The following is a 10,406-nucleotide window of genomic DNA, read 5'->3' on the forward strand; positions in this document are numbered from 1 at the left end:
TAAAATACATATAAAATTTTTATATTATATATATAATATTTTTATCTACATATTTATTTTATATTTAATATTCCACACTGGCATTGTGATCGGCAGAGGTGCAGACATCCCTCAGACATCCATGGGGGTTCCTGATCTCTGCTGATCTCTGTGTCACTTCCAATCCAGTTTCTGGGCATTTTCCCATTGATTTTGGTTGGAATGGGATAATCCTGGCTCTATGGGGATACCCAGACCTGGCTCTCACCAGGATTTTCCAACAGCAACAGCAAAGAATGTTTTGCTGAGCTGGTGAAGAAGAAGTGAGGGAGGGCAGGGATTTCACAGGGCCACAAGTGCATCCAGATCCTTCCAGCTGCAGATGCACCCCTGGGGATCCCAGGTGCTTCTGTCCATGTTTCAGGAGATAAAAAATGCTGCTTTTGAGGGGAAAAATCCTGAAATAATCTGTTTTTCAATATGAAAAAATGGACCATCAAGAAGGCGGCAAGGTGCATTTCCTCGAAACCAGCAAGGCTGCAGGAAGGAGAGTGGGAATGTTGATTTTCCAAGTCCTGACAGCTCAAATTGAACATCTCAGCCCTAAATATCAGCAAGGAATCTTAGTGGTGGACATCAGTGTAAGAACAGCTGAGCTCTGGACTAGATTGCTTGGAGAGAGCAAGATCTTGGAAGATCTTTAGGAACAGGCCAGACAAAAGCCTCTCAAAAACCCTTCAGGTATGATTCATTAGCTCTCCCAGCCCTGGGAATAGACTGAGGGCTTCCATCCCTATTTTTCTGTGATTTTCTGATATTTCTGGCTCACACAGCACATTCCCTGAGCTGCCAGATGGAGGGATGGAGCAAACATACCCCGTGAGTAGATCCTAAGGCTGATGGCTCCCTTGGAGGGGTAGAAAAATCCTCTTTGGGCCAGGTTCATATTTCTGCTCCAGCCCCACCTCCTTGCAGCATTCTGGCAGCGTGGAAGAGCTTCCAAAAGGGAATGAATTCCCACTTGATTTATTGCCGGCTGACCCTGCCAGAACAGTGCTGTGGGTTATTAAGAGAAAATGAGAATCTGACTCATTATATCACAGAGTCTAAAGTTTCCAGCTCACAGCCAACAACCCGAGCTGCACAAACTCCTGAGCTGCACAAACTCCTGCTTCCCAAGCCCTTTGTTTGGACATGGGAGCTCTGCTCCAGTCCCAGGGAATTTTGTGGTGCTCACAAAGGCTGAACTGGCCCTGCAGCCCTTGGAACTGGGAGAATTCCATCCCCAGGCCGTGTTTAGCTCTGGAGAGGCACCAAGGGCTGTCTGGAGGAGAATGCAGCCAGGCACAGAGGGGGACAGAGGGTCATCCAACAATCTCTCCTCTGCCTGAACTCTGTCCTTCTGCCCTCCAGAGTGATGGACACAGCTTCGGGGTCAGCGAGGACAGTGGGGTTGGGGATTGGAGCAAGACGAGTCTGGAATGTTTTTAGCTGGATTTGGGCAAGAGAAGTCTGGAATGTTTTTAGCTAGAGGTAGAGGTTTTTAGGAAGAGAGGAATGTTTTTAGCTAGAGGTTTTTAGGTAGAGAAGGGGCTGGATTTGCCATGAGAGAGGTTTTGCTGTGCTCTGGGTGACCAGGAACTGCTGATACACTCGTGCCATCCCTCATCCCCAGCAGGCTCTGCTCCAGGAGGGCAGCACACATCCTGGAAGGGACAGGAGAGGGCCCCAGGTGCAGGTTCCTCCTGAGGGGGAGCTGCACTGCCCCACCTCTGCACAGGTGATGCTGCAGGGGCACCTGGGAGCTGTGGTGGTGACTGGGCACAAACTGGGACCTGAGCTGGGCACAAACTGGGACCTGAGCTGGTTATGGGGTGAGCTGAGCACGAGGAGGAGGGAAAGGGATGACTGTGAACACAGTAATGAGCTCCAGGCCATCCTCCTGCTCTCCAACTCCCACATCCCTCAGGAATGGGATGCCTGCAAGATTTGGTTCTGAACAACTTTGTGTCAGAATAACGGCCAAAAGGCCAAATCTTCATCAGACAATCCCAGAATGGTTTGGGTTGGGATGGACCTTAAAATTCATGTAATTCCACCCCTGCCACAGGCAGGGACACCTCCCACTGTCCCAGGGTGCTCCAAACTCTGTCCAACCTGGCCTTGGACACTGCCAGGGATCCAGGGGCAGCTTTCCTGGGGAGTCTCCTGAGCCCAGCACGAGCAGGAGTGCCTGGAGGGACCCAAACACCACATTCCTTGGAGAAACTCAGCGCCAGGAGCTGGGATGGAGCTGGTGTTGGCCTCCCAGAAACTTTTGGTGTTGCTCAGACCTTTCAGGTCGAGGGAATGTTGCTGTGGGATTGGAGAGGAGGGACCCTGCAAGTACCTGGTGGGTTTGGTGTGACCCCATGGGGATTTGCTCCTCCTGGCTGTCACTGCCTCACAGGACAGGTGAGGAGGCGAGGAGGAGGATGGACCCAGATGGGGAGGATGGACCCAGATTGGGAAGAATAGATCCAGATGAGGAGGAACAGATCCAGATGAGGAGAGATGGACAGAGATGGGGAGGAATAGACCCAGGTGAAGAGGAACAGACCCAGATGGGGAGAATGGACCCAGACGGGGAGGAGGATGGAACCAGACGGGAAGGATGGACACAGATGAGGAGGAACAGACCCAGATGGGGAGGAATGGACCCAGATGAGGAGGATGGACTCAGATGGGGAGGAAGAGACCCAGATGGGGAGGAATGGACCCAGATGAGGAGGATGGACCCAGATGGGGAGGATGGACCCAGATGAGGAGGAACAGACCCAGATGGGGAGGAATGGACCCAGATGAGGAGGATGGACTCAGATGGGGAGGAAGAGACCCAGATGGGGAGGAATGGACCCAGATGAGGAGGATGGACCCAGATGGGGAGGATGGACCCAGATGAGGAGGAACAGACCCAGATGGGGAGGAATGGACCCAGATGAGGAGGATGGACCCAGATGGGGAGGAATGGACCCAGATGAGGAGGAATGGACCCAGATGACCCCTCTGTAACACAGCTCTGGCCCCAGGCCATGGCTGTGCCTCTGCCAAGTGTGGTATGAGCTGACAGTGCAAACCCTCCTCGCTCTGCAGCTGACCTGTGTGAATCACACACAGGATATCCAGTGCAGCTCCCCCACAAACCACAGAGCTCTCTCAGGACCTCTCACCACCCACTTCACCAGCCCTGTGTCACGTCCATGTCCAGCCCTCACAGCTCAGTCCTTGGGGTCAGAGATGGGACAATTCCAAGACTCCTGTGACATCCAAGCCTTGCTGCTGGAAGGTGAGACAGAGTAGAAATTCTCTAAAGTAGAAATCCATTTTGATTTAGGTGAAATATACATATTTGAGTCTGTGGTTAGAAAACATCGCTATTTAGCCTGACTGCAAAGCTTAGGCTCAGAGAAGTTGCTTCAGTGAAGGACAGAGATAAGGGGAGGAGACAGAGGGTGATAGAGAGAGACAGAGAGACTGCTGTGAGAGCAGGTCAACCTGACCTAAGAATTCTTTCTGATAAAGAAGAACTAGCAGCAAATGTCACGCAAAATTCGTAAAAATGAATATGTATGAATCTATTGTGAAATTGTATGCATATGTATTTGAGAGGGGGATAAAAAGGGACCTGAAGTTCCCAGAAGTACGCATGTCTTTTAAGGAGAGTAATCTCCACATGCGTCCAGCACTGTAATAAACATACCAGCTTTATAACTTTCACAAAAGTTGTGGAGTTTTTGGTTATCTCCGCAAAACAAAGGTGCCAGGCAGGCATGGAGCCTCTGCAGAGGCTGGAGTGAGAGCATCCCTTTGGCAGCCGGATGGATTTGGCAGCAGGATGGATTTGGGGCAGGACTCGCTCTGCCCCCAGGCTGGGGGTGACCTCCTTCCCCCCATCCCACACCACAAAGCTTTTCCAGCTGGCTCTGCTGGGCTCCCCTGGCCAAGGGAAGCTCACAGTGCCTCACTTGTGCTTGGAAAGGTGGAGCCGAGCCAAGAGCAGCAGAGCCCGGGGCAGGAGGAAATCCCCCGGCACTCGGGGGCTGCTCACACAGTGAGCCATTGAGCCTGGCCAGGGAGGGGACAGGGACAGCCCCGGCAGGGAGTGATGTGTGACGGTGTTCTCAGGGGTCTCAGGTTGAGGGAAGAGACGAGGATCTGACTCCGTGTTTCAGAAGGCTTGATTTATTATTTTATCATATATATTACATTAAAACTATACTAAAAGAATAGGAGAAAGGATTTCATCAGAAGGCTAGCTAAGAATAGAATAAGAAAGAATGATAACAAAAGTTTGTGGCTTGGACTCTCTGTCTGAGCCAGCTAAGCTGTGATTAGCTATTAATTAGAAACAACTAACATAAGTCAAAGATCCACCTGTTGCATCCCACAGCAGCAGATAACCATTGTTTACATTTTGTTCCTGAGGCCTCTCAGCCTCTCAGGAGGAAAAATCCTAAAGAAAGGATTTTTCATAAAAGATGTCTGCGACAGTGACAGTCCCAGGGGAGGGGACAGGGACAGCCCAGCAGGGACAATCCCCAGAGAGGGGACAGGGACAGTCCCTGGGGAGGTTCTCCCACCCACAGCCAGCACAGGAGCTGTGCCACGGGGTACCTCCATGGGGACAGAATTCCCTGCTCACAGGGACAGAATTCCCTGCTCCCCACCCTGGCTCCTGTCCCTGGGACACAGAGGGAGCTGGATGAGTGTGGTGTTTGCTGGGACCCCCATCAAAGGGAGGAAACGATGAATCTGACTCCATTAGAAGGCTAATTTATTATTTTATGATCTATATTATATAAAAGAATATTAAAGTAAACTATATATATATATAAATTAACTATACCAAAAATTGGAGAAAGGATACTTACAGAAGGCTGAAAGATAAAAATAAAAAACACATGACTCTTTCCTCAGAGTCCAACACAGCTTGGCACTGATTGGCCATTAAGTAAAAACAATTGACAAGAAACCAATAAAACAATCACCTGTTGGTAAACAACGTCCAAACCACATCCCAGAGCAGCAAAACACAGGAGAAGCAAAGCAGATAATTATTATCTTCATTTTTCTCTGAGGCTTCTCAGCTTCCCAGGAGCAAAATCCTGGGCAAAGAGATGTTTCAGAAAATATGACAGTGACAGACAAGCCCTGTCACATCCAAAGGACATCACTGGTGTGTCTGCACCCAGAGCTGTGTTGGACTTTTGGGATCAACTTTGAGCCATGTCAGGCACATTTCTGTGCCTCAGTTGCTTGCTGGTGGAGTTCAGCTGATGGGACACCATATTCCTTGGAGAAACTCAGTGCCAGGAGCTGGGATGGAGCTGGTGTTGGGCTCCCAGAAACTTCTGGTGCTGCTCAGACCTTTTAGGTAGAGGCAATGTTGCTATGAGGGTGGAGAGGAGGAAACCTGTAAGAACCTGGTGGGTTTGGTGATGACCAGCAAAGCCTGGGCTCATAGCTGAGACTCAATCAATCAAAGAATATCAAATTAAAGCAAACCAGGGAGCAACCTCAATCTCACTCAATCGGCCAATCTGAGGTGTACAAGGGGCTTGGATGCCCCATCCAGGCTCCAGAGAAGGGGTTTGGCTCTGCTGGGGGCCTCTGCTTAATCAGCTTTCAGATTTTAAATATTTGGGGTGTTTCCCAAAGCCTCTGGGGATTTACCCCTCTCTGCAGCTCCAATTCCCAGCTGTTGGGGATGGTCCTGAGCTGCTTTTTTGGTTTTTTAGGGAGGCTGAGCTCAGAGCTGAGTGCTGCTGTGTTTGAAGGGGGTTTTGGGATCCCACAGGGATGAGTCCAAGTGGGTGGAATAGGAAACAACTCATTCGTAACTCAGCAAGGCAAGGCTGTGATTTCCAGAGGACTTTAGTGAACACAGATGTCCCAAGGCATCCAGCACCATCTGGCTGGGTTTTCCTCTGCTCTGTGGCTTCCTGTAGTTCAGTGTTTGTGCAGGATTCCTCCTCAGCTTTTGTCAGTCCCCAGAAATTCGGGGTTAATCAGCAAAAACCTCACCATGAGAAGCCACCAGGTTCTCTGTGCACCTCTGGTATTGCCTCCCCTCTTGTCATAACTGAGATGGAGACAATACAAAGCAACACTCCATTTTCAGAGGGCTTCAAACCTGTTTTTATTATAGCAGGCATGCTTTTTATACATTCTTACGAAGCTCATAACTTTATACTTATTGGTGATGAGAGACAAAATGTTTATTGGAATAGTCACAAGTTTCTCTTATTTCTCCTTCTTGCTTTCTTATTTTCTATGTCAGCAACCTTGGTAGAAAATTCTTTCAGGGGCAAACATGGATCCTCTTTTCAGACTTCTCTCTGGCTCCCAGAAGTGGCTGTAAAACCTCTTGCACCCCCTCTGTTCCCTCCTGCAGCACGGTGTGATCGTGGCAGATGAGGAGGAATATTTCATCGAGCCCCTGAGCCCTGGAGCCAACGTCAGCACGGGGGGAGAGGGCAAGGGCAGCCCCCACGTGGTGTACAAGCGCTCGTCTCTGCAGTACCCTCACATGGATGCAGCCTGTGGAGTGATGGGTAGGTGCCCCCAACCACCTCCTCCTCAAATCCTGCCCAAAACCCCCTGGGAAAATCCTGGCAAAGAACCAAATTTATCTCCTGAATTTGAGATTTTCTTGGATTTTGCTTTTTGGGTTTCTGGTGGTCTGGGCTTTGGGAAGATCCCGTCCTCTCCTCCTCGCAGCAGGGCTTGAAAATTTGTAAATAGAGCATGGAATGGGAGAGGGAAAAAAAAAACCACCTCTTGTTTTTCTTCAGAAGAATCCTCCCAGATTTGGCCAATTTGCAGAGGATTGGGAAATCACAGCTCACGTGTGCTCAGCACAGCCTTGGCTTTGGGGTTTGTGTCCATGTTGGGATAACTCTGCTGCTGACGTGGAAAAGGCCCTTGGAGGGGGGGATGTGGGGTCTGGCCCTTCACAGGGGGCTCTGGGGAAGTTTAGGGACAATGGTGACAGCACATGTCTTGGTTTGGAAGGACAGGAGTCTGCTAAGGAAGGCAGGAGCCTCCCCTGAAATGGAGAATGTGAATCTTCCCCACCCCTCCGAATTGCTATCAATTTTAAATTAAGGGGCTCTCAGGCAAAAATATGGGAGCAGGAAATAACAGTTCTTTAATAGGAAAAGGAAAAAATAAAAGGATAAAATAAACAATGCAGTACACTAGAACAACACTGCCAGAGTCAGAACACAACCTGACACCCTGTGGGTCAGGGTGTTGGCAGCAGTCCCATTGGAATTGTGGCTCAGCCCTCCTGCAGTGTCAGGGGTGGTTCTGCTGGAGCAAGGGGGATCTGTAGAGAAGGATGTATTCTTCCTCTGAAGATCCAGTGGAAGGAGAGGCAGCTGCTGTTCCTCTGGGAAATCCAGTGGAGAAGCCGTGCTGGTGTTCCAGAATCTCCAGATTATATCCGGATAGGAATGCTTGGCTCCTCCCTCTGGGCTCACATCTCCCAATGGGATGCTGTAGTTCTTATCAGCCATGCAGTGACAATCAACAGCCTCTTATCAGCAGATGTCCCCTCCCGAGGGAGGTGTGAATGTGGTCACTCAGGGAGAGAGATAAGGCAAACTGCCCACTTGACAAAGGTAATCTGCCATACAGATGGCAATTGAAAACAATCTTCAACAGCACATCAGCCCCATTGCTGCACCTACAGGGCTTTGACCTCCAAAAGGACCCACAAATACAAGCCCTGGTCTCTCCCCATGAGACAACCTGGTCCTTGCCCTTCCCACCAGTGTGTCCCAGAGTCTGGCTGGAATCCCTTGTGAACAGGCAGAGTTTCAGCATCCCCCAAAATGCTGCAGGCCCAGAGGGTGCCCCTCCCTCAGTTCAGAGAGGCTCTGTAGGGCTGAGGGGAGATGCCATCCCTGCATTTTCATGGATCAGTTTGTGGGAGCAGAGCAGGGCTGGCCCTGGCTGCTCCTGGCTTCTCTCCAGGCTCAGAGCAAGGTTTTGGGGTCAAAAACCCTGACAGGGACTGGGAGTGACTGGGGGGGAGGGACTGGGAGGGACTGACACCCTGTTTGGATGTCACTTGAGGGTGTCCATCCCTCACTGCCCCAGCAGTGACACTTGGCCAGATGAGGAGGCACTGTCACCTTCTCTGAGTGTCCCCCGAGCCACCCTGTGCTTCCCTGGCCCTGCTCATCCATCTCCCAAAGCCAGTTTGGAGGCAGGCTCCCCTCCTGCTGACTCTTTGCCACATTCCCCAGCTTCCAGAAATAATTCAGCCCTCTCCTAATTGCTTCTTGGAAAGCAGAGATGTTCAGGGGGAGCCAAAGTTTAGAACAACCACAGCACAACAGCTCCAGCAAGGCCACCCTGTGGCTGGACATGTCCTGTCCTGCCCTGCCCTGCCCTGCCCTCCTGGGCCCTGAGCACCCCCAGGAGCTCCCCTGGATCCCTAAAGGAGCAGGAGCTGGGAGGGTTTGGGGCTGCCCGAGGTTTTGGGGCTGCCTGAGGTCTGCCCTATGACTGGATGTGATGAACCTCAGAGCAGGTTAGGAAACCTAACCTAACCTGGGAGGGACTGGGAGCAACTGGGACAGAGCGGCTTTGTACTGGGAGCCGGCAGCTCCTCCCAAGGGCATCCCAACCATCCCAAGGGCATCACAACCATGCCGAGGGCATCCCAACCATCCCAAGGGCATCACAACCATGCCGAGGGCATCCCAACCATCCCAAGGGCATCACAACCATGCCGAGGGCATCCCAACCATCCCAAGGGCATCACAACCATGCCGAGGGCATCCCAACCATCCCAAGGGCATCCCAACCACGCCAAGGGCATCACAACCATCCCGAGGGCATCACAACCATCCCAAAGGCATCACAACCATCCCAAGGGCATTACAACCATCCTGAAGGCATCACAACCATCCCAAGGATATCCCAACCATCCCAAGGGCATCACAACCATCTGAAGGGCATCACAACCATCCCGAGGGCATTACAACCATCCCATTCCCTCCTCAGATGAGAAGCCCTGGAAGGGGAGGCACTGGTGGCTCCGGACACTGAAACCCTCCCCCCTGAAGCCCTCGGGCAACCACAGCCAGCGGGGCCAGCTGCCCCTGAAGAGGTCGGTGAGCACCGAGCGCTACGTGGAGACCCTGGTGGTGGCTGACAAGATGATGGTGGGCTACCACGGCCGCAGGGACATCGAGCAGTACATCCTGGCCATCATGAATATTGTAAGTGTTACACCCACACCAGGAGCCTCGAGGGCTGGGGGAGAACTCCTGTTCATCACCCTGTCAGGAAAATTAATCCACAAACATCAGAAGTTTATGTCCGAAAAGGAGACAGAGGAGTCCTTTTCCTTTATTTGATTAAAGGGAGAGGCCATGGGGCCTCTCAAATTTAGGAGTCTTTTTTACTTTATTTGAATAAAGGGACAGGCCATGGGGCCTCTCAGATTTTGGGAGGATGCATCCTCTTTTTTATCCCAATTTCCCTTCTCTCTTTCCCCATTTCTGAGGTACTTGAGACTTCCCCGAACACCTTATACCAAATATTCCCCTCTAATGTATAACCCTCCTTTTTAATTTTTAATTCTTACAGAATTTAGGGGTTTTCCCCCATTTCTGAGGTACTTGAGGCTTCCCCGAACACCTTATACCAAATATTCCCCTCTAATGGATAGCCCTCCTTTTTAATTTTTAATTCTTACAGAATTTAGGGGTTTTCCCCCATTTCTGAGGTACTTGAGAGGTTCAGACTTCCTGATACACCTGATACCAAAGATTCCCCTGAAATGTATAACCCTCCTTTTTAATTTTTAATTCTTATGGAATTTAGGGGGTTTTCCCCATTGGCTGAGGTACTTGAGATGTTCAGACTTCCCAATACACCTGATCTCAAAGATTCCCCTCTAATGTATAACCCTCCTTTTTAATTTTTAATTCTTATGAAATTTAGGGGGTTTCCCCCATTGTTTCTTTCACCTTTCAATATCCAATTTCATTTATCAGCAAACCTACAGTTTGTTTGTGAAGGTCAATATCTTTTTCCACTCATCAATCAGTGGGATCCTTCCCATTGTTTCTTTTACCTCTCAGTGCTGGTTTTATCTACCAGCAGCTCCACAGTTTGTTTGTAAAGACAAATCCATCATTCCTCCCAACCCCGAAAGGAGAAAGGGAAAAGGAGATTTTCCTGCATGAAGCAGGATGGGGAAATGGGATCTGTTCCAGGCTGGCAGTGGCTTCTCCCCTGGCTCAGAGCAAGGTGTGAAAAACACCAATCAGTTATTTTTAAAATGTTAAAAGTTTAATAGTAATTAAATGGTTATAAAAATAGTAATATAATTAGAGTAATAATAATTTGGACAAATTGAATTAGGA

The 10,406-nt window shown here is 50.0% G+C and overlaps 1 protein-coding gene across 2 annotated transcripts in view; it reads left to right on the forward strand.

Moving 5' to 3' along the window:
• ADAMTS10 (ADAM metallopeptidase with thrombospondin type 1 motif 10) overlaps positions 1 to 10,406 on the forward strand; it is an 81,278-nt gene that overhangs the window by 23,160 nt on the left and 47,712 nt on the right. For both annotated transcript variants that reach the window (XM_005429493.2, XM_031064043.1), the window contains exons 4-5: positions 6,413 to 6,572; positions 9,037 to 9,254. In XM_005429493.2, coding sequence (XP_005429550.1) covers positions 6,413 to 6,572; positions 9,037 to 9,254 — 378 coding nt within the window. The remainder of the gene's footprint in view (positions 1 to 6,412; positions 6,573 to 9,036; positions 9,255 to 10,406) is intronic.

This window comes from Geospiza fortis, unplaced genomic scaffold, assembly GCF_000277835.1.
Source record: "Geospiza fortis unplaced genomic scaffold, GeoFor_1.0 scaffold80, whole genome shotgun sequence".
NCBI lineage: Eukaryota > Metazoa > Chordata > Aves > Passeriformes > Thraupidae > Geospiza > Geospiza fortis.